Source organism: Caretta caretta, chromosome 8 (assembly GCF_965140235.1).
Source record: "Caretta caretta isolate rCarCar2 chromosome 8, rCarCar1.hap1, whole genome shotgun sequence".
Lineage (NCBI taxonomy): Eukaryota > Metazoa > Chordata > Testudines > Cheloniidae > Caretta > Caretta caretta.
This window is the reverse complement of record NC_134213.1, coordinates 88,964,412-88,988,725: the sequence shown is the minus strand read 5'-3', so window position 1 is coordinate 88,988,725 and position 24,314 is coordinate 88,964,412. Positions and strand designations below refer to the sequence as shown.

Here is a 24,314-nt window from a genome sequence, read left to right as displayed (position 1 = left end):
TGGTGGGCCAGAGATGTGACTGAAAGCAAGCACTTGGGGTCCTAGTCTCCTCTCACTTAAACTAGTTTTGCACAAGTGAACCTCCATGGTCTTTAATAGTTACTCCTGATTTACACCAATGTGAGAAAAGAGTTACTCCCTATGCCCTGGTCTACACTAGGACTTTAGATCGAATTTAGCAGCGTTAAATCGATTTAAACCTGCACCCGTCCACACAATGAAGCCCTTTATTTCGACTTAAAGGGCTCTTAAAATCGATTTCCTTACTCCACCCCTGACAAGTGGATTAGCGCTTAAATCGACGTTGCCGGCTCGAATTTGGGGTACTGTGGACACAATTCGATGGTATTGGCCTCCGGGAGCTATCCCAGAGTGCTCCATTCTGACCGCTCTGGACAGCGCTCTCAACTCAGATGCACTGGCCAGGTAGACAGGAAAAGAACCGCGAACTTTTGAATCTCATTTCCTGTTTGGCCAGCGTGGCAAGCTGCAGGTGACCATGCAGAGCTCATCAGCAGAGGTGACCATGATGGAGTCCCAGAATCGCAAAAGAGCTCCAGCATGGACTGAACGGGAGGTACGGGATCTGATCGCTGTTTGGGGAGAGGAATCCGTGCTATCAGAACTCCGTTCCAGTTTTCGAAATGCCAAAACCTTTCTGAAAATCTCCCAGGGCATGAAGGACAGAGGCCATAACAGGGACCCGAAGCAGTGCCGCGTGAAACTGAAGGAGCTGAGGCAAGCCTACCAGAAAACCAGAGAGGCGAACGGCCGCTCTGGGTCAGAGCCCCAAACATGCCGCTTCTATGATGAGCTGCATGCCATTTTAGGGGGTTCAGCCACCACTACCCCAGCCGTGTTGTTTGACTCCTTCAATGGAGATGGAGGCAATACAGAAGTAGGTTTTGGGGACGAAGAAGATGATGAGGAGGAGGTTGTAGATAGCTCACAGCAAGCAAGCGGAGAAACCGGTTTTCCCGACAGCCAGGAACTGTTTCTCACCCTAGACCTGGAGCCAGTACCCCCCGAACCCACCCAAGGCTGCCTCCTGGACTCAGCAGGCGGAGAAGGGACCTCTGGTGAGTGTACCTTTTAAAATGCTATACATGGTTTAAAAGCAAGCATGTGAAAGGATTACTTTGCCCTGGCATTTGCGGTTCTGCCTTTGCAAAAGGTTTCTGGGGAGGGCAGCCTTATTTCGTCCTTCATGGTAGGACACTTTACCACTCCAGGCCAGCAACACGTACTGGGGAATCACTGTAGAACAAAGCATTGCAGTGTATGTTTGCTGGCATTCAACCAAAATCCGTTCACGCGGTGGGAGGAGGCAAAATGCGACCTTGTAACGAAAGCACATGTGCTATGTATGTAATGTTAACTTTCAAGGTTTACCCTGAAAGAGTGTAGCCACTGTTTTATAAAATGTGTCTTTTTAAATACCGCTGTCCCTTTTTTTTTCTCCACCAGCTGCATGTGTTTCAATGATCACAGGATCTTCTCCTTCCCAGAGGCTAGTGAAGCTTAGAAAGAAAAAAAAACGCACTCGCGATGAAATGTTCTCCGAGCTCATGCTGTCCTCCCACACTGACAGAGCACAGACGAATGCGTGGAGGCAAATAATGTCAGAGTGCAGGAAAGCACAAAATGACCGGGAGGAGAGGTGGAGGGCTGAAGAGAGTAAGTGGCGGGCTGAAGACAGGGCTGAAGCTCAAAGGTGGCGGCAGCGTGATGAGAGGAGGCAGGATTCAATGCTGAGGCTGCTGCAGGACCAAACCAGTATGCTCCAGTGTATGGTTGAGCTGCAGCAAAGGCAGCTGGAGCACAGACTGCCACTGCAGCCCCTCTGTAACCAACCGCCCTCCTCCCCAAGTTCCATAGCCTCCACACCCAGACGCCCAAGAACACGGTGGGGAGGCCTCCGGCCAACCAGCCACTCCCCCACAGAGGATTGCCCAAAAAAAAGAAGGCTGTCATTCAATAAATTTTAAAGTTGTAAACTTTTAAAGTGCTGTGCTTAAAGTGCTGTGTGGCATTTTCCTTCCCTCCTCCACCACCCCTCCTGGGATACCTTGGTAGTCATCCCCCTATTTGTGTGATGAATGAATAACGAATGCATGACTGTGAAGCAGCAATGACTTTATTGGCTCTGCAAGCAATGATTAAAGGGAGGAGGGGAGGGTGGTTAGCTTACAGGGAAGTAGAGTGAACCAAGGGGCGGGGGGGTTCATCAAGGAGAAACAAACAGAACTTTTACACCGTAGCCTGGCCAGTCATGAAACTGTTTTTCAAAGCTTCTCTGATGCGTACCGCGCCCTCCTGTGCTCTTCTAACCGCCCTGGTGTCTGGCTGCGCGTAACCAGCAGCCAGGCGATTTGCCTCAACCTCCCACCCCGCCATAAACGTCTCCCCCTTACTCTCACAGATATTGTGGAGCACACAGCAAGCAGTAATAACAGTGGGAATATTGGTTTCGCTGAGGTCTAAGCGAGTCAATAAACTGCGCCAGCGCGCCTTTAAACGTCCAAATGCACATTCTACCACCATTCTGCACTTGCTCAGCCTGTAGTTGAACAGCTCCTGACCACTGTCCAGGCTGCCTGTGTACGGCTTCATGAGCCATGGCATTAAGGGGTAGGCTGGGTCCCCAAGGATACATATAGGCATTTCAACATCCCCAACAGTTATTTTCTGGTCTGGGAATAAAGTCCCTTCCTGCAGCTTTTGAAACAGACCAGAGTTCCTGAAGATGCGAGCATCATGCACCTTTCCCGGCCATCCCACGTTGATGTTGGTGAAACGTCCCTTGTGATCCACCAGAGCTTGCAGCACTATTGAAAAGTACCCCTTGCGGTTTATGTACTCGGCGGCTTGGTGCTCCGGTGCCAAGATAGGGATATGGGTTCCATCTATAGCCCCACCACAGTTAGGGAATCCCATTGCAGCAAAGCCATCCACTATGACCTGCACATTTCCCAGGGTCACTACCCTTGATATCAGCAGATCTTTGATTGCGTGGGCTACTTGCATCACAGCAGCCCCCACAGTAGATTTGCCCACTCCAAATTGATTCCCAACTGACCAGTAGCTGTCTGGCGTTGCAAGCTTCCACAGGGCTATCGCCACTCGCTTCTCAACTGTGAGGGCTGCTCTCATCTTGGTATTCATGCGCTTCAGGACAGGGGAAAGCAAGTCACAAAGTTCCATGAAAGTGCCCTTACGCATGCGAAAGTTTCGTAGCCACTGGGAATCGTCCCAGACCTGCAACACTATGCGGTCCCACCAGTCTGTGCTTGTTTCCCGAGCCCAGAATCGGCGTTCCACAGCATGAACCTGCCCCATTAGCACCATGATGCATGCGTTGTCAGGGCCCATGCTTTCAGAGAAATCTGTGTCCATGTCCTGATCACTCACGGGACCGCGCTGACGTCGCCTCCTCGCCCGGTATCGCGTTGCCATGTTCTGGTGCTGCATATACTGCTGAATAATGCGTGTGGTGGTTAATGTGCTCCTAATTGCCAAAGTGAGCTGAGCGGGCTCCATGCTTGCCGTGGTATGGCGTCCGCACAGAAAAAAGGCGCGGAACGATTGTCTGCCGTTGCTCTGACGGAGGGAGGGGCGACTGACGACACGGCTTACAGGGTTGGCTTCAGGGAGCTAAAATCAACAAAGGGGGTGCCTGTACATCAAGGAGTATTTCAGGCAGGACTGCACGGAGGGTTCCAATAAGAAATGGTGCACCTAAGTTATCGTTCTTATTGGAACAAGGAGGTTAGCCTGGCCTCTGATTGATACATGGCTAGATTTACCTCGCTGCACCTTCTCTGTGAGTGACTGCAGTGTGACCTAGAGGAATGAGTCCCCTAGACAGGGGAGGAGGCAAATGAGTACAAAACAAATCTGGTCTATTTCTTGTTTTGACCCACTCCATCTATCTTTTACATCTTTGGCTGGCAGCAGACGGTGCAGAAGGACTGCATGCCATCCACATCTCATGGCTGCTTGGCAGAAGATGGTACAGTACGCCTGCTAGCCATCCCCATCTCTTGCCTGCCTGGCAGAAGATGGTGCAATACGACTGCTAGCAATCCTCATCTCTTGCCTGCCTGGCAGAAGATGGTACAGTACGACTGCTAGCAGTCCGTATCGCCTGCCTGCTCACCATAAGACGGTTCAATAGGACTGACTGCAGGACTAAAGAGAATGACCTGGTCAAGTCACTCCAAATTTAGTCCCTGCGCCCATGTCTGCCCAGGCGCTCCCAGCCGACGCGGCCAGGAGCACCTCGGACACGATGAGGACGACTACCAATCGTATTGCACCGTCTGCTGCCAGAAGGCAAGGGGTTGCTGCTACTGTGCAGCAAAGCCGTACCGCGTCTGCCAGCACCCAGGAGACATAGGGTGACGGTTACCTGAGCGGGCTCCATGCTTGCTGTGGTATGGCGTCTGCACAGGTAACTCAGGAAAAAAGGCGCGAAATGATTGTCTGCCCTTGCTTTCACGGAGGGAGGGAGGGAACGGGGGCCTGACGATATGTACCCAGAACCACCCGCGACAATGTTTTAGCCCCATCAGGCATTGGGATCTCAACCCAGAATTCCAATGGGCAGCGGAGACTGCGGGAACTGTGGGATAGCTACCCACAGTGCAACGCTCCGGAAGTCGACGCTTGCCTCGGTACTGTGGAAGCGCTCCGCCGAGTTAATGCACTTAATGCACTTAGAGCATTTACTGTGGGGACACACACACTCGAATTTATAAAACCGATTTCTAAAAAACCGACTTCTATAAATTCGACCTTATTCCGTAGTGTAGACATACCCTTAGACTTAAAAGGTAAATAAAACAGATGAAACCCCAACAAATCTTTCAGTACTGGATGTAGGAATCAAAGAATTTGATGGTGTTCGGGGGTTTTTAAAGTTCTTCTTCTCTCTTAGAAATAAAGTTTTTGTTTTAACATCGCTTCTACTATGCAAACAATGATAATTCTTGTGTGAAAGTAGTTCTGCCATGTTTCTAATGTCACCTGGGAAATAAATATTTTAAAACTACACATATGCATCAGAGAACTCACAAACCCTGGAGCTAAGTGGAACTGGAATTATTCTGATTCTGAATCAGGCAATCATGATTTTGAGAGGGTTCCAACTATGACAGAGTTCTCCCATTCCTAGCTGAGTGTTCATATTCCTGCAGTCTTGTGTGATACACAGTAGGACTTATTTTCCAGAGTGGGAAGTGGCAGTACAAAAATTGAACCAGGAAAAAAGAAGAAGTTTTGTGCTTTTCACAGCATTTGGGCATTTCATGAAGCATGCAATCACTTCCAGATTGGTGCTTCTAAAGACAAACAAACATTCTCTACATACAAAGCAGAAAACATGTCAGGAAAACTACCCCATCTGTGGCATTTAAAAAAGGAGAAGAGAGGACCAGCTAACATTAAACGAAAACATTCTTGCTGCTTCTGCTTAAACCAAAGTCTAAAAAGCCAGGGGCTCTGGTATCAATTGGTTATGGAAATTGTGGCATCACAAAAATGTTGTATTATGTTGTTAAATGAAAACAATCTTTTTCCTCTTTACAACCAACTGCCATTAGTATAAAAAAAAAAATCAAAAATACCCCCCAAAAGAATCTTAGAATATATGACACACTATCTCTAGATACACGACATTTAGAGTACAATCAGGTTATTATGACCAGAAGGGAAAGCGTTTGCATTGGCCCCAATCCAGGAAAGCATCTGAAACATGTTGAACTTTACATTTGATTTCAGTGGGATGTAAGGACCGTCTTAAATAGTGATTACCTAAATTAGGGTCAGAGGTTCGGAGATGCAAAACATCTCAGTTTAATAAATGTTTGCCCTAGTACACAAGGAGTAATAAGAAGTGTGGTATGCATTTATCTGGTCTCCCACCAGTTCACTTTTAATGGTCATTACAATTAGCAACTGAGCTACAACTCTCAGTAGAGTGAGGCAATCAAGACATTCCTTAAATGTTATATTCCTTTCCCCATCACCACCACCACCACCCCCCATTAAAAACCCACAGCCAATATTTTAAAAAAGGAAGTGACATCAGCCTGCATTCTGGTTCATCCAGTAGAGCTCTCTGGCATTTTCTCAAATATCACAACACTTGGTAAGTGCTGGAAGTCATAATAGGTCTAAAATATTATGACAAGTGTTTACAGTATAAGGCTATGTCTAGATGTGCATTATACCAAATAAACTAAAAAGAGAGTCACTACAAACCAGAACACACTCCACGATTCTTCATAGCAACCAATTCAATATAGTTTGAGCTCTCAATAACGTCCACTAGATCATTCCTACCACAGTGCTAGTTTAACAACTGATATCCAGCTTTCTGAAGCATTACAAGTGATGTAGCATTAATATAAGATACTCCGTATTGCATTTATTTCAATTATCCAGTTTTTTTGAAATCAGAGCTAGAGCTGGTCAGAGAAGTATTTTCTGAAAAAAAATGTTCTTTTGATTTTTGTTTCATTGAAACACCAGAACGTTTTGAAAAGTGAAAAATTTTCCACATACAAAAAATTAAAAAAAATTTCCCCAAACTAAACTTTTTGTGTACCAAAACAAACAGCTTTCCTCAGAATCATCACAGATGATGTCAACAAGTGCCCTGCTGATATGAAAATATAAATGGAAACTTCATCTAAAATTACTTGAAAGGGAAAGGATTCAAAACACCCCTTCCAACCATTTACATATTTTCACTCTATCACCTAGAGAGGGGAGAAAGAAAAATAGCATGCAGAATGCCAGTGATCCATGTCAAAACATCTACAGGAAGAAAACGACATAGTAAGTGTGGTCATTTTAAATATGAAAGAAGGGGGCTAGAGTCAATGCAGACTCTAAGCTCCTACAGAATTCTGTTTTCATGCTGTCACCACTAGCTCTCAACAACCAGTAAAGAACTTGCTGGTAATGCTTTTTGGTATGTTGATTTACTCACAAAGTAATAAAACCCACATGCAGATTGCAGCAGTTCCAGTCATACAGCAAGGTGTAGGAATTCACAGGACAAAATCCTGGTCAGTCTGATTTTTATAATTAGTTGGAACACACACGCCAGCAAGCTCAAACACAGATAAAATGGCTCAAGAATCAGACAGACATCACATATATACAGATTTTATTAAAGCTAATGTTTAAAAATCAAATTTACACAGGTTAAGAGGGAAGGTACTGTACATCTGGGGTCAGACTTATACACAGGTCTACTCGAACAATTTTTAAAAAGTGAGTACTGCCCCTTTGGTCTATTTGGCTGAGCTGATTTGTAAAATGAGAGTTTAGATTTATGACAAAGTTATTATAACTGACAAGAACAAGGCCTGGTCTACACTAGAAAAATCAGATCACAACTATAAATCGCTCAGGGGTGTGAAAAGACCACATTGATCTGGCTAGTTAAGCCGACATAAGTCCCACGCAGACAGTGCTAGGTCAAGGAAGACTTCTTCCATCAACCTAGCTAGTGCCTCTTGGAGAGACTGATTACCTATGCCAACAGGAGACCCTTGTAGGTGGTACTTACACTTACGCCCTACAGTGGTGCAGCTGTGCTGCTGTAGTGCTTTAAGTGTAGACAAGCCCCAAAGTGCTCATTAGGGCAAGAAATGTGGGTTATTCCAAGAGCAGGCTGGACAGTTGAAGCTCAAAGGGAAGTTTTCTGGGGCGGGGGGCTACTACCGTCACAATTTTATTTCAAAACATTATCTGCAGGTACTTGGATGAACCGAGAAACAGAGCAACATAGCCAATACATGCAGTACTGTAACCAGGGTGGGGCAAACGGGGCAGCCACCCAGGGCGCAAAGTCATGGGGGCAGAAAAATGCTGGGGTGTAGAACTTCCTTTTGTAGCAAAATCCCTCCAGAGGTAAGAAGCAGGATTGAAGACAATATGGAGATGAGGCATCAGCCTTTTATAGTCTCTTGCCATGTGGTCTCTTTCTTTCTTTGACCCAAAGACAAGCTGTCCATCACATGGCATGGAAAAACCTCAGAGTTCTGTCCATAGGCATGTCTCTGAATGCCTTGCTGAGTCACAAGGTGTGTGTGCAAAAAGAAAAGAAGTACTTGTGGCACCTTAGAGACTAACAAATTTATTTGAGCATAAGCTTTCGTGAGTGACAGCTCACTTCATCGGGTGCGTGAGTGACAGCTCACTTCATCGGGTGCATCCGATGAAGTGAGCTGTAGCTCACGAAAGCTTATGCTCAAATATATTTGTTAGTCTCTAAGGTGCCACAAGTCCTCCTTTTCTTTTTGCGGATACAGACTAACAGGGCTTCTACTCTGAAAGGTGTGTCTGCCTTCTTTCAATGGGTCAATTGTGTAGCTGATGGTTCTTAATGGGCCATCAAGCAGGCTAGGCAGAGCTGACGCCAACTTGTCTGGTGTGTCTCCCAGAAGCATAGCATAAGTTTGAACTACAGACAGTATAGAGCTAATACTTATAACCTTAAATACAAAAATGATACATGCACACAGATAACATAATCATAACCAGCAAACTAGAACCTTGTCTTAGACACCTTATTCGACCCCCTTTATACAAGATTTGGTGCCACTACAGGACCTTGGTTGCAATGATGATCTATACGGTTCCTGTTCATGTCAATAACGTCACATGGGGAAAAAACCCAGCAGGGGGTGCAAATATGCTTGCTGTCCCTGGGCACTAAAATGTCTAGTTACAGCTCTGAATGGGTTTCATCTGGGAAGGTTATTAAAGGCAGTTAGCTACAGAACAGATCACATAACTTTTGATCTTTTTGTCACAAAGATCCCTTTTGTTGTCTCTGCCCTCCACTATAAAAACCATACAGACCTGACTAAGTCGTGCCCAGATGGCCCTTTATGCCATTGTAGCACCATCAAGGCAGTGGATCTCCTCAGACATATACTGCCCCTCTCCAATAGTCCCTAAACTGCATTCCATCTAGTCACTGCTTCCACAGGCCCCACTAGGGAGCCATGAGAAGCAAAGTATAGGCTACCACAGCCCCAGCAAAAACAAATCCCTGATAATTCTATGGTTAAAGCCTGTGTCTTTGTTTTTTTCCATCCCCCACCACCCCATTAAACATGCACCTTCGCAGTAGAGTGTTAAATTCCTTTAGCCCCACAAGACAGTAATCTAGCACTGATGACTAACAAAAAACCAGCAGCTTTGCATGAAGAGTTTGAATTCTAGTTTTGTTTTTTTAAATAAAAAGAAAAAAAACTCTCCTGGAGCTTTTATACACATTGTAAGGTCTTTGATTTAAAGCAGGCATTTCTGAATTAAGAAGGATCATGATTTCTTCCTTAATGTTTCCTGCTTTGATGCAACTCATTATGGCTTTAAATATATGTTTTCATTGCTGGCTGATTATGATTTTAGATACTTGGCCTGCAACCTCAGATATCTCCCCAGCCAAAGTTATAGCTCTGAGAAAGAAAAGACAATCTCTATATATTTCTTGTCAGGAACTGTACACCAAACAAGCATTGCCACTTGGCTTACTTTACTTGTTTGGCTCAGATCCCATTAAATTGGAGAAAGCGTTAAACCAAGTGGAGAAAACGGTTTGTGAAACTGCAGCCAAGTCAACTAACAGTATTACAAAGTGCTATGCAAAACAACTCTACCATCAAGAGATTTCAGTTACATATTGGTGCCAAAGCATGCTGTTTTTAACCATGCTGTTTACATGCTTGCATTTGGTTCAGTTGTACATGTGCCTTGGTATATTTCAGTAGAAAGGTCATTAAAAATGACATTTCTGAGCATAATACAGTGTGGTATTGCTAGCCTGAGATCTACAATTGCTGTTGTAATGAAAAACAAATGCAGTAATTACTATTTAGATAATTTACTAGAGGTAACCAAGTACAAGGACTATTAATCAGGAAGTGTGTCATAGAATGGGCAGCTTTTCAGAAATTCTTTAGTGTAGGTCAGTAGTTCTCAACCAGGGGTACCACATACCCCCAAGGGTATACAGAGGTCTTCTAGGGGGTCATGAACTCATCTAGATACTTGACTACTTTTACAACAGGCTACATAAAAAGCACTAGCTAAATCAGTACGAACTGAAATTTCATATGATTAGTTATTTATACTGCTCTATACACGCTGAAATACAAGTACAATATTTATATTCCGATTGATTTATTTTATAATTATATGGTAAAAATGAGACAGTAAGCAATTTTTCAGTAACAGTGTGCTTTGACACTTTTATATTTTTAGGTCTGATTGTTAATATAAGAAAAGGAGCAGACAAACTGAATTATAATGAATGTGCTGATAGTAGTGCAAATACCTCGGACTCCTCAGTTAAGAACTTACATGAAGATAGTGCCGCCACCAGTTCCAGTGCATGCAATAAACTGAGTAATGACCAACAGAAACAGACGGTCTCTTAGGCCACGTCTACACTATGAAAGTACTCCGATTTTACAGACATCAATTTTGGGGGACAGTCAAGTGCATGCGTCCACACTAAGCACATTAATTCGGTGGTGTGTGTCCACAGTACCGTGGCAAGCATCGACATTCCGAGCGGTGCACTGTGGGTAGCTATCCCACAGTTCCCGCTGCCCATTGGAATTCTGGGCTGAGCTCCCAATGCCTGATGCAGCCAAAAATTTGTTGCCGGTGATTTGGGTAAATGTCGTCAGTCAACCCTCCCTCCCTCCGGGAAAGCAACAGCAGACAATCATTTCACGCTCTTTTCCCTGGATTGCCCAAGCAGACGCCATAGCACAGCAAGCATGGAGCCCGTTCAGCTCACTGCAGCAGTTATGACCACTGTAAACACCTCGTGCATTATTGTACAGAACCAGCACCTGAAAAAACAGGCAAGGAGGTGACGGAAGCATGATGATGAGGACATGAACTCCGTTTTCTCTAAAACCACAGTCCCCAGCAATTTGGAGATCATGGTGTTAATGGGGCAGGCTCATGCTGTGAAACGTTGATTCTGGGCCCGGGGAAACAAGCACAGACTGGTGGGACCGCACAGTGTTGCGGGTCTGGGATGACTCCCAGTGGCTGCAAAACTTTTGCATGTGTAATGACACTTTCATGGAACTTTGTGACTTGCTGTCCCCTGCCCTGAAGCGCAAGAATGCCAAGATGAGAGCAGCCCTCACAGTTCACAAGCGAGTGGCAATAGCCCTGTGGAAGCTTGCAACACCAGACAGCTACCAGTCAGCTGGTAATCAATTCAGAGTGGGCAAATCTACTGTGGGGGTTGCTGTGATGCACGTAGCCAAACGCAATCATTGAGCTGCTGCTATCAAAGCTAGTGACTCTGGGAAATGTGCAGGTCATACTAAATGGCTTTGCTGCAATGGGATTCCCTAACTGTGGTGGGGCTATAGATGGAATGCATATCCCTATCTTGGGACAGGACCACCAGGGCAGCCAGTACATAAACTGCAAGGGGTACTTTTCAATGGTGCTGCAAGCACTGGTGGATCCCAAGGGACATTTCACCAACATCAACGTGGGATGGCCAGGAAAGGTTCATGACGCTCGAGTCATCGGAACTCTGGTCTGTTTAAATGGCTGCAGGAAGGGATTTACTTCCCAGACCAGAAAATAACTGTTGGGGATGTTAAAATGCCTATAGTTATTCCTGGGGACCCAGCCTACCCCTTAAAGCCCTGGCTCATGAAGCTGTACACAGACACCCTGGACAGTAGTAAGGAGCTGTTCAACTATAGGCTGAGCAAGTGCAGAATGGTGGTAGAGTGTGCATTTGGATGTTTAAAGGGTCGCTGGTGCAGTTTACTGACTCATTCAGACCTAAGCGAAACCAATATTCCCATTGTTATTGCTGCTTGCTGTGTGCTCCACAATCTCTATGTGAGTAAGGGGGAAGATGTTTATGGTGGGGTGGGAGGCTGAGGCAAATTGCCTGGCTGGTGGTTACGCGCAGCCAGACACCAGGGCGGTTAGAAGAGCACAGGAGGGCGCGGTGCGCATCAGAGAAGCTTTGAAAACCAGTTTCATGACTGGACAGGGTACTGTGTGACACTTGTTTGTTTCTCCTTGATGAAAACCCGCCCCCTTGGTTGCCTCTAAATTCCCTGTAAGCCACCCGCCCTCCCCCCTTTGATCACATCTTGCTTGCAAAGGAAATAAAGTCACTATCATCTAAAAAACATGTATTCTTTATTAATGGATTATAAAAATAGGGAGATAACTCACAAGGTAGCCTGGGTGGGGGTGGGAGGAGGGAAGGAAAAGGCCACTTTAAAACTTCTTGAATGACAGCCTTCTGTTGCTTGGACTGCCCACTGGGGTGGAGTGGTTGGGTGCCCAGAGCCTCCCCCCCACGTTCTTGGGCAACTTGGGAAGGAGGGAGGGCAGTTAAATAGGGGCTGCAGCAGCAGTCTGTGATCCTGCTGCCATTCATGAACCTCCATCAGATGGCGGAGCATGTCCGTTTGATCCCGCAGTAGCCCCAGCGTTGCCTCATGCCTCCTCTGATCTTCCTGCGGCCATTTCTCCTCACATTCATCGGCCCCTTTCTTGTACTCTGCTATTGTGTCCCTCCACACGTTCTGCTGAGCTTGGTCAGTGCTGGACGACTGCATGAGCTCAGAACATCTCATCGCACGTGCTTTTTTTTGCCGCCTTATCTGAGATAGCCTTTGGGACAGAGGAGGGAGGCTTGAAACATTTGCAGCTGCTGGAGGAAAAAAGGGCGGGAAGATACATTTTACAGAACAATAGCTATACTCTTTCATGGTGAACAACACTATTCACAATACATAGAACATGTGATATTGGTACAAGGTTGCATTTTGCATCTTATATTGAGTGCCTGTGGTTTTGATATTAGAGATCACACATTCAGTGCCAGGCAACAGAATTCGGCTTGCAGGTGGCCATGGAAAGTCATAGTCCTTTGGCTTCTGAAACCTTCATAACAGCAGCGTCCTCCTCTCCCATACAAAGCAAAGCACGTTGAGTTGGCCATTTAGTGCTGTGGTTTTCCTGTTAACATGCAGCAGCCAAACTAACCCCCGTCAGCCCCCCCCCTCCCCCTGCAATCCAATTCTCTGGGGATGATTGTTTTACCCCTCCCCCCCACCACATGGCAGCTAGCCAAACACGAACAGCTCAGTGCCAATGCCCCCCACCCACTGTGTGGCTAACTGCAGGGAGGATTTCTTTTCAGCCACAGGCAAACAAACAGCCACCTCTGAATGTCCCCTTAATTAAATTCCCCTATTTCAACCAACCAGGTTACCATGAACGATATCACTCTCCTGAGGATAACAGAGTGATAAAGAACAGATGTTGTTTGAATGCCAGCAAACACCAGGACAATATGCTGCCAGGCTTTGTCATGCAATGATACCAGATTACTTGCTACTAGCATGGTGTGGTAAAGTGTTCTACCATGGAGAATGGAATAAGGCTGCTCTCCCCAGAAACCTTCTGGAAGGCTTTTAGAGTACCTCCATGAAGCTCTCCTGGAGATGTCCCTGGAGGATTTCCGCTCCATCCCCAGACACATTAACAGACTTTTCCAGTAGCTGTACTGGCCACGAATGCATCCCAAGACCTCAGGGCTACTTAATCATTAAAAAACGCTTGCTTTTATATCATGTATTATATTTAAAAAAAAAGGTGCACTCACCAGAGGTCCTTTCTCCAGCTTCATTGGGTTGGGAGGGTATTTCAGCCAGGGTTATAAAAAGATCCTGGCTGTTGGAGAGAACGGTGTGCTGTGTGCTCTCCTCAAGCTCGTCCTCCTCCCCATCCACAAAATCCTCAGGCATGGCGGAGAGTACCCCATCATCGGAGTCCACGGACAGGGATAGGGTAGTGGTGGCAGCCCCCCCCGAATTGCATGCAGCTCAGCGTAGAAGTGGTATGTCTGTGGCTCTGTCCCAGAGCATCTGTTTGATTCTTTGGTTTCTGAACTCCTTAAGTTTCACATGGCATTGTGTTGTGTCCCTGCTGTAGCCTCTGTCCCTCATGCCCTCAGAGATTTTTTGAAATGTTTTGGCATTTCGTCTTTTGGAATGTAGTTCTGATAGCACAGATTCCTCTCCCCATACAGTGATCAGATCCAGTACCTCCCGTTTGGTCCATGCTGGAGCTCTTTTTCGATTCTGGGACTACATGGTCACCCCTGTGCTGATGAGCTCTGCATGGCCAAACAGGAAATGAGATTCAAAAGTTCCCGGGACTTTTCCTGTACACCTGGCAAGTGCATCCATGTTAAGAGTGCTGTCCACAGCAGTCACAATGGTGCACTATGGGACAGCTCCTGGAGACCAATACCTTTGAATTGTGTCCACACTAACCCTAAATTGAAACGGCAATGTCTATTTCAGCGCTACTCCCCTCGTTGGGGGAAGAGTACAGAAAAATCGGTTTTAAGAGCCCTTTATGTAAAAAAATAAAAAGGCTTCATTGTGTGGACGGGTACAGGGTTAATTCGATTTAACGCTGCTAAATTCAACATAAAACTCGTAGTGTAGACCAGGCCTAAGCAAGTAGTTTTAGTGAGGAGTAACTTTGAGGGTAGACAAGACCCCCCCAAAAAAACACACCAGACTCCTGAAAATGGTACAGTAGTCTGGAAAGATTGAGAGCCACTGGTGTAGGCAAGGTTTAACAGAAAATACCTCTAACACAGGGGTCCCCAAACTTTTTTGGTCTCCCCCCAGGAGCCAGGGGCCACAGTTGGGGCTGGAGTTGTGGCTGGGGCCATAGCCAGGAGCACATGGGGCAGGGCCAGAGTGTAGCCTGAAGGCAGAGCAGGGCTGGGCAGCACTTCCTCCCTAACCCCTGTGTGGGCTGTCCTGGGCCCCACTGGGCCTCCCCTCCCCCCCGAAAAGTTTGTAACACTCCCCCACCCCAGACGGCAGGGCCCCACAGTCTGAGGACCACTGCTCTACTACCACCACTAAACACCTCCAGAATTTGCCACATTGGAAGCCCAACTGGGAAACTGGCACCTGCAAGTGTAAGCAGACATTGTGCTGAACACACTTGCTCCGAGCCATCTAATTAACATAGTGCTGAAAACAGCTTCTGGAGCCAGAAAGCCAGCTATGCTAGAGTTCCCACTGTTGCTAACGTTGGTTGACCTGAACGGTATCAGTAGAATTTTTGGATGAAAAATCCTTCCTCTAGCCAAGTCGAGACAGCAACTCATAGCACTCATTTCTTGGGTGGTGAGGCTGAATCTCCAAGGCGTGAGTGTGCATGCAATATTGGTGATGCATAAGGAGTAACTAATGGTCACCTCCAAGTCTCCTTACCACCAAGGTTTATCCAGACCCCCCCCCCCCCATTTTCTGATGGTGTAACAGAGACTGCTTGGCAAAGGATCCCCCTGCTCTTTGTCAATAGCTTTCACCTCAGACCTGACAGACTCATTACACTACTAAACACACATCTTGCAGGGCATTTATCCTTAAGGGATATCATGAGGTGTCTACAGAAAGCTTGTAACTTACCAAGACTCAAATCATTACAAGAGGTATGTACAGGTCACATTTAAAGGAACAATGTATTTATATTGGAAGTTTGCTTTATGGACTGGAGTAGAGCTTAAATCACCAAGAAGTAATGGGCCTCAGGGATGGCCCATCCAGGCAGGAGGGAGTTCTCACTCCTCCCTAATCAGCCAGTGAGGTAAAGCAAGGCTCAACTGACCAAGCTTGCTCCCTCCCAGAACTATTAATGGAAAACCACCAAAGACATCACCAATCAATCAAAACCTATTTGTGGTGGGGAGAGGGGCTAAGAAGGGGTCATTACTGCAGACAGAGCTTCATCCTGGCTGTGAACAGAAACAAAAAGAAAGACTTTCCAGTATCAGAGTACAGGAAAGGGCACTCTGGCTCCATTCACTGAGGAAACCTCTTGGGAAGAGCAAGTGAGCTCTCACGAACATTTTGGATCAAGGTTACCGAGAAGCCAGCCTTCTTGGCAATAGAGTAAGGGGATTTTTTTTTAAATTAATCCTGCCCCCTCCGCCAGTTCAGTTGAATAGATAGGAAAGGAAACTATCGATAAGTGTGTTTATGATTTGGTTTTGTATTGTACGGTAACCACTTGCTTTTCCATCACTCTCTCATTTCTAGTTAAATCTTTATTCTCTCAAATAAACCTACTTTGTTTTTACTCACAAGTGGCGTGTGGTTTACAGGAGTGTTATTTCCAGGAAAAACTTGTAAACTGGGGTATGTTGCATCTTTGGGTGCAAAGGATCTGGGATTGGCTAGTATCAGGAGCTGGACATCACAGGGGAACAATCAAAGGGATTCAGGGATTAGGCTTCACCCATTGTTAACCTGCAAGGTGAAGGAAGGGCTGGCATAGCCCAGTGGAGACAGCTTGAGTGACTAAAGGGCGAGAACTGCAGTGCTCAGGAGCTGACACCCACAAGATGACTCCCTCTCACTAGAAGCAGGAGGTAACAAGGTAACTAACTCACAGTCCTGGATACCCAGAGAACACTCACAGGTGGGCAGGCATAGAAGATGAACACAAGAGGCAACTCAGTAGCCTGTCTATTGCAGCTCATTGCTCTTCAAAGAAGTCCTGATTCAAGCAATGAATATTTGCCATTTCTCACACTATGTTCAAAGAGAGAAGGGGGAGGAGGTAACATAGTATGAAATACAGTATTTTAATCAGACCGACTTACGTTCATGAGAGAGACAAGCTTTCAAGCTACAGATGACCTGAAGAAGACCTCTGTGTAGCTCAAAAGTTTGTTCCTCTCACCAACAGAATTTGGTCTAATAAGAGACATTACTTCACCCACCTGAGCTCTCAGATATCCTGGAGCCAACATGGCTACAACACTGTTCAAAGCTTGTTCATATCCATATTGTAACAAGTTTGTCTGGAAGGTATTTGCTGACAAACTCTGGTCATCTCTGTCTGACTAAGTAGGGGGTCAGATTGTTCTACCTCTGCAACAAGCAACTGCAAAGATTCCTTACTCACAAAAAAACCCCATAAGCCTTGGGAAAGAATATTCCAGTTTACATGGCGTTAGCCAGACTATGCAGCAGCCTGCACAACAGCCTGCCAGGGAAGCACTATACCCTTTGATATTTTTAGTCGATAATCTAGTTAGGGTAAAACAGATCTCTCAGGCAACATTTCTCCCTCTTGCTAAATCTAGTAACTCTCCTTATGAAGAGGTTTTCTTGAATTTTCAGCTAAGTTTCCTTTGCTGTTATTGCATTACTCCTCACTATACACTGTGGTACCACCCTCAATTTCCTACACGATTTTTCCAACTTTTAATATTAAAAGTAATTCTGTAGCTAATGATACATGGGTCTTCCACTCAAGTCATATCTATGAAACAAGCCATCATTTATTAGGATTAGGGGTATTTAAATTTAAGTAATTCATGTAACTTCAGGTTTCAGAGTAGCAGCCATGTTAGTCTGTATTCGCAAAAAGAAAAGGAGTACTTGTGGCACCTTAGAGACTAACCAATTTATTTGAGCATAAGCTTTCGTGAGCTACAGCTCACTTCATCGGATGCAACCAAAGACGTAAGCTAGAACTTAAGTATTATTTATCATAGATCCAGGAGTTCTAGGAAGCCAGAAGACTGAAGCTGGTAGTGCTGCACTGTTCTCAGGACCTTTTTAAAAAACCTACAACCTTGAATTCTTGATAGTGAGATCGCCATTATTTTATTTAAATTGCTAGCTATTATTGCCAGTTTGTACATACCTCAGCCATTTTTTTTTAATCCTAATGCTGCATTCCTGTTTTTTGGGACTCTAATAGTCTCTCCTCCAGAGCACCCAGATTCAACCCTTACCCAAAAACCTAGTACCACGTGTCTATCTGCCAAAAATACTTTCTTATATTGTTAGGGCTTGTCTACATGGGAAAAGAGCCCATAACAGCCAGCTCAGAATAGCTATTGTGCACTAGCTCCACCTGTGAACAATCTTACTCTGCAGAGAAGGTATGTCTGCATTGCAATCGGGAAGTGTGATTGCAGCACATGATATATGAGCTAGCTTTGATCTAACCAGATCAAAGCTAGTTCACTAACAACTGCAGCAGTGAAGCACCCGCTTGAGTATGTACCCAACGTCCCAAGGGGATGCAACTAACCCAAACAGCTGCAGCTCCACTGCTATTGTTAATGGAGGTAGCTTTGATCCAGTGTGACCACAGCTAGCTCAAGTATGTTTATACTGTACATGCTGCACATGCAGTCACAACAGCCGATTACACTGCAGACATGCCCTACCAGTGCCTTTTTGTGGTTTAGGAAAGATTAACCTATAACAAAGAGGCACTCTTAAATGCAGAATAAGAGTGTATTTTAACTCCCCATGTGGACAATCATAACTATATCACACTAACTTCCCACCCTAGTCATTTCACACTAACTTCCCCATGTAGACAAGCCCCCACTGCAAGATCTCAAGTTCACTTGTGCCAGTATTTGATCTGAAACAACCCCACCAGGCTGCAAAAGCTTATGTAGGTTGCTGCAGAGTGTTTGATGCCAGGTCCTTAATAAAGGAATGTCCCAATGACCTCCAATAGTTAGTATACTAAACTGTCAGCTCAGTTTTTTTAGACTACATACAGACCACTCTCCTATAAGGTAAGACGGTGGAAGTTTGTTACATGTTTGATATCAAATATTCAGAATTAACTGATGCCTTAAACACAGTCACACAGGAGTACTCTTGCCTTCCTCTAGCATAAAACTTGGAGTAAATAGGACTGAGATGACAGGAGATGTGTTACTTACCTTGCACAGTAACTGGAGGTCTTTGAGATGTGTCTCCCTAGGGGTGCTCCACCACAAAGTGGGTTTACATCTGTGCACTCCTGACCAGAAATTTTAATCGGTGTCCGCAGGCCTGTGCCCTAGATATATCTTTGTGCTTTGGTCCAAGGGCTTATCGGGGAAGGGGAGGGAAGAGAGGTGGATCCACCACCTCTCCAGTTTCCAAGGTCCAGCACAAAGATTCTGAGGCAGAGGAGAAGGAGGGCAGGTAGTGGAGAACCCATTCACACACTCACCCCCCCGCCCCCCAAGAGAACTTGAGTTACCGTATAAGGTAAGTAAGCTCTTCAAGTAGTGTCCCTATGGGTGGTACATCACAGGAGATTCCCAAGTTGCGCCTCAATTACAGAAGAGGGTGCAGAAGTGATGGATTCAGTATAGACTAGAACAGCATCACCAAAAGCCACATCAGCTCTGGAAGCAGGCACAATAGCTTTGGGCTGGGAAAAACATACATCCAAAGACCAGGCTGCTCTGTAGACACACAAGAGAGACAGACTGAGCCCTAGTGGAATGGAGCCTTGCATGGACACCTCAGAATCAGATTAGGTATCAAACCCCAGGTCCATCAGAGGGGCAAGTGGGGCTAGTACTGCTAGTTGAGTGGGTACCAGGGGCTGGGGAAAAGATCCAATAATCGCATCAGTACAGCGGTCAAGTCTTGTTTGGCTGGCGAGATGGTACAGTAGGAATGAGAAACTGGTGACTGGTTTGGTACTGGAGGGTAGGTAGATTCTGGAAGGTAAGTTAGTAGCAGCAGGGAGCATCTTTCATTACCCTGAGGCAAAAGTGACTCAGATTCTTCCAGGATCCAAAGATCCTCCCAGCAAGAGCCTGGATGGTACAGGGTAAGTACTCTCAAGAGTTAGTATGTCAGGTGGTACTGGAGACGGTGCTGAAGTATGATCTCGATGCCCTTTTCTGCTGGCGGCAGAAGGTGGTACTGACCAGGATTTCAGCTTAACCTTAGAGCCCTTGTGCTGTGGAGTTACTGAGTCTGGTGCCAGCTGAGGGGCTGCTGTAAGCTGTTTAACAGATGGCTTCTCAGTACACAGGTGGTTTTTCTAGCCAGTGCCGAGGGTCTCTGTACCAGAGGAGATGGGGCCCCCCCAGTAGTACCCTTAGGGGGAACACAATGCTCCTGAAATCCAGACCAAGAGGGTGACTTTCTGCTTCTTATCCTGTTCTGAGGAATGGGCTCTTTCTTTTGATGGTCTGCGGCAGGGTTGGCAACCTGCAGCTCTGGAGCTTACCTCAGGCAGCTCCCGGCCAGCAACTGGAGTATCTCTGCGCGCCCCTTGGTGGTAAGGGGAGCAGTGGGTCTCCATACGCTGCCCGTGCCTACAAGCACCGCCCCCGCCAATGGTTCCCGGCCAATGGGCGCTGTGAGGACTGTGCTGGGGGTGGGGGCAGCACATAGAGCTACTGCCCCCGCACCAGGGGCATACAGACATGCCAGCAGCCAGCTCCTTTCAGTAGGCAGCCTGCTTGAGCTCTGCTGAACCACTGGCTGGGAGTCCCCTGTAGTAAGCGCCTCCTGGCCAGAGCCTGCACCTCACACCCCCTCCAGCATCCCAACCCTCGCCCCAGGTCAGAACCCCCTCCTGCACCCAAACTTCCTCCCAGACCATGCACCCCAATTCCCTGCCCGGAGCCCCCTCCTGTTTATATTCAAATTCAAACAGCTCATTACCAAGGCAACTGAGGAGCCAACTGCAAGATGTTAGTCTTTAGTCCTGCTCGAAAATGAAAATCATGGCATATTCACCAAACATTGAGCAACTCTCTAAAGATGTCCAACAGCAGAAGTCACATTAAAAGTATTGGCAAAAAGAAAAGGAGTACTTGTGGCACCTTAGAGACTAACCAATTTATATGAGCATAAGCTTTTGTGAGCTACAGTTTATGCTCACGAAAGCTTATGCTCAAATAAATTGGTTAGTTTCTAAGGTGCCACAAGTACTCCTTTTCTTTTTGTAAGGAGAGTGATCACTTTAGATAAGCTATTACCAGCAGGAGAGTGGGGTAGGAGGAGGTATTTTTTCATGCTTTGTGTGTATAAAAAAAGATCTTCTACACTTTCCACAGTAAAAAGAAAAGGAGTACTTGTGGCACCTTAGAGACTAACCAATTTATTTGAGCATAAGCTTTCGTGAGCTACAGCTCACTTCATCGGATGCATACCGTGGAAACTGCAGAAGACATTATATACACACAGACCATGAAACAATACCTCCTCCCACCCCACTGTCCTGCTGGTAATAGCTTATCTAAAGTGATCATCAAGTTGGGCCATTTCCAGCACAAATCCAGGTTCTCTCACCCTCCGCCCCCCTCCCCACACAAACTCACTCTCCTGCTGGTAATAGCCCATCCAAAGTGACCACTCTCTTCACAATGTGTCTGATAATCAAGGTATGATAATCAAGATGGGCTATTACCAGCAGGAGAGTGAGTTTGGGGGGGGGGGGGGGCGCGGAGGGTGAGAAAACCTGGATTTGTGCTGGAAATGGCCCAACTTGATGATCACTTTAGATAAGCTATTACCAGCAGGACAGTGGGGTGGGAGGAGGTATTGTTTCATGATCTCTGTGTGTATATAATGTCTTCTGCAGTTTCCACGGTATGCATCCGATGAAGTGAGCTGTAGCTCACAAAAGCTCATGCTCAAATAAATTGGTTAGTCTCTAAGGTGCCACAAGTACTCCCTTTCTTTTTGTGAATACAGACTAACACGGCTGTTACTCTGAAACCTGTCATTAAAAGTACTGGTGAGTAGTAATAACTTTAATATGTTCAATTAGTTGATCAATTCTAACTCTACAAGTAGCTTAGCTGATGTGGCTCTTGAAATATTTTGGTCAAAGACAAAAAAACCCAAACAAACCAAAATGACTGCTCTTCTATGAAAGGTTGCTGTCCCCTGGTCTGGAGGAACCACAGGGGATTTGCTTACTGTTGCAGCAGCGACAGTCACAAGAGGTCTCTGGGCAACTGAATCAGATGTACAGAGGGTGACTGACACCATGGGTTTTAGGGAATGTTCCATTAACAGGAGTTTAACCTGTTCTTCCTCTGTTTTTTAGATCTGCTTTTAAATCCTAAACAGATCTTACACTTGGAGGGGATAAAAGTCTCTCCCAAGCAGTGGAGGCACCTTAATCATCCAGTACTGTGGGAATAAGATCTATAACAGGGTTTAAACCCATGGGTCTTGGGCATAACCTGTTACTCAAGGCTGTGGGTTGAGGCCCAAGAAAAAACAAACAAAGGCCCTTATTAGGCATATGAATGAAGAGGAGGAGGATAGCCCTCCCCGCAACTAAACCTCCTCCCCTAAAAACTACACACTGTGCTAAACAGAAAACAAAATTAGTAAAAATAAAAATTAAAAAAAGAAAATGTGAGACAGGTAGCAAGCCACATGGCTAGCTAACAGACACAGTGACACCCCCACTCAAGCCACAGATGGTTGAGAAGGAACTGGAGTGGCAGCATCCCCACCCCTCAATACCAGAGAATGAGAATATCTAGGGTGCAGTTGCAGACCATGGACACTGCTGACAAAAAAATAAAATAAATAAATCTCCAATCAAGAATACAAAGAATACACTTCCTGCGGTCGAGCATGCACAGGACACTACTCAAAGAAGAAATTAAAGCTGTTTGTCATGAGGGGCCACTGGATTAGTCTACCTTCTGCACTATAGTTCTTGCCTTCACCTTTAAGGCCATGTATAAGCCTGCCCAGTCTACATCTGTGCTCTCATCCTTTCATTCTGTTAGCTGCACTCTTCTCCTAAGGAGGACCTTCAAGTGAAAAGGGAATGGGCCAGAAACCAGGCTTGGGCTCTTTTTTGTTTCTTTATACATTATATAGAAGGCCTGAAGGCAGTGAAGGAATTATGTTAAACTCCTCATGAGTTCATTTTACAACATAAAGCAGGGAAAAAAATATATATAGCATGAGCCTGAAGTCAATTGTTGGTTTTGGATTTGTTTTAAGATATACACTCAATATTCAGGTCTTGTCCAAGCTAGACAGACTTGAATTAGAGGACATCTCAAGGATGCGAAAATTAAGGAGTGGAGAAGAGAAAGGATTTTTCGAGTGGTTTTGAAAACACTCAACTTGCACCAGTTTAACTAAATTGATTTTAAAATATTTGGCTAAAAGGATGCAAATCCCTGTGTGGCTTGTAAACCAAATTTGGGCCCAAGTTAACATAAGCCAGTTGCAAATCAATTTAAGTGTGTCACAGAAGGGTTCTCCTCCATGGGAAATTCCCAAACAAACAATTCAATTTCAAAACAGAAAGTAGAAATTTCTAAGTTGCCCACAGAAGGGAAATTCCAGGAGAACAAAAACAAACACTTAATGTTCTATTTAGAAAATTTCAAAACTAAAATTCTACCTCGCTGGCCGACGTGGAGATAGGAGCTCTGGGGCATGGTTTCCAGACTGATGGGATTCTAGTAGTCCAGGGAGCCAGCTGACTCAGGAGCTGAAGCGCCTGGCAGCCCTGAGAGTCCCAGCTCCATGACAGCCTGGTGAGCCTGCAGTTTTCCCACCGGAAATTCATCAAAATTGACATATTTACATGGAACACTTCAATTTAGATGAATCTGCATTTTCCAATGAAAAAAAGTCCCACTGGAAAACATCTGATCAGCTGTAGCCTGGGCACAAAGCCATCACCACTTTCAAACTTCGACTGAAGTGAAATAAGGTGTTAACAAAAATGACTGATGAATTGTGGAGAAGATGAAGCTTCAGCAAAAAGCTTCCTCACCTCCAACTCTCCAATTAAGAATTGAGGGAACAATGTACCTCCTTCCAAGAGCCTCAGCCAGTTCTCCAAGACCAGGAAAGGCTATATTTAACACTCACTTTATTTCTAAAATGTTAAAAAAAAAAGCAGAAAATTAGGACACCCCAGAAAACATGCCTCTTAGGGCTTTATACATCATAAAGTAAAATAAGGCACAAACCACATTTTCTGAAAATTATTTGAGAGTAAAATTTAAATGGCCCTTTCATTATCTTTGTTCCACTTTAAAAACAATTTGTTATGCCTCCCTTTGAACTTGAAAAGTCTCCTCCTTGAAATCATTACTACTACAAAGTCTCCACAAAGCAGATCAGTATTAGGGCTTGCCTACACCTACCGGAGAATCAACACTGTGGCAAGATGCATTAACAGTCAATTTAGCGGGTCTAATGAAGACCTGCTAAAATCAACCGCCAATCGCTCTCCCGTTGACTCCCAAACTCCACCTGATCGAGAAGAGTAAGGGGAGTCGACAGAAGAGAGTCTCCCGTTGACATTGCATAGTATGGACCCTGTAGTAAATAGATCTAAGTTATGTTGATTTGAGTTGTGCCATTCATGTAACCCAAACTGTGTAGCTTAGATCGACTTTTCCCTTTAGTGTAGGCAAGGCCTCAGAG

General features: G+C 45.5%; 2 protein-coding genes across 3 annotated transcripts in view; one reads left to right on the top strand and one right to left on the bottom strand.

The window, feature by feature from the left end:
• Nucleotides 1–24,314, bottom strand: part of WLS (Wnt ligand secretion mediator) — a 117,023-nt gene that overhangs the window by 37,551 nt on the left and 55,158 nt on the right. The gene's annotated exons all lie outside the window — the stretch shown is intronic.
• On the top strand, nt 500–10,463 carry LOC142073057 (uncharacterized). The gene is made up of 3 exons (XM_075131942.1): nt 500–1,079; nt 1,468–1,906; nt 10,307–10,463. The coding sequence occupies exons 1-3, from the start codon at nt 500–502 to the stop codon at nt 10,461–10,463; spliced, it is 1,176 nt and encodes a 391-aa protein (XP_074988043.1).

Bases quoted from the DNA above. Each gene is read 5' to 3' on its own strand.
- LOC142073057 (XM_075131942.1), top strand. From the start codon at position 500: ATGCAGAGCTCATCAGCAGAGGTGACCATGATGGAGTCCCAGAATCGC. The intron at 1,080-1,467 runs GTGAGTGTACCT...TTTCTCCACCAG, and splicing joins AGGCGGAGAAGGGACCTCTG to CTGCATGTGTTTCAATGATC. The intron at 1,907-10,306 runs GTGGGGAGGCCT...TGTTAATATAAG, and splicing joins CCCAGACGCCCAAGAACACG to AAAAGGAGCAGACAAACTGA.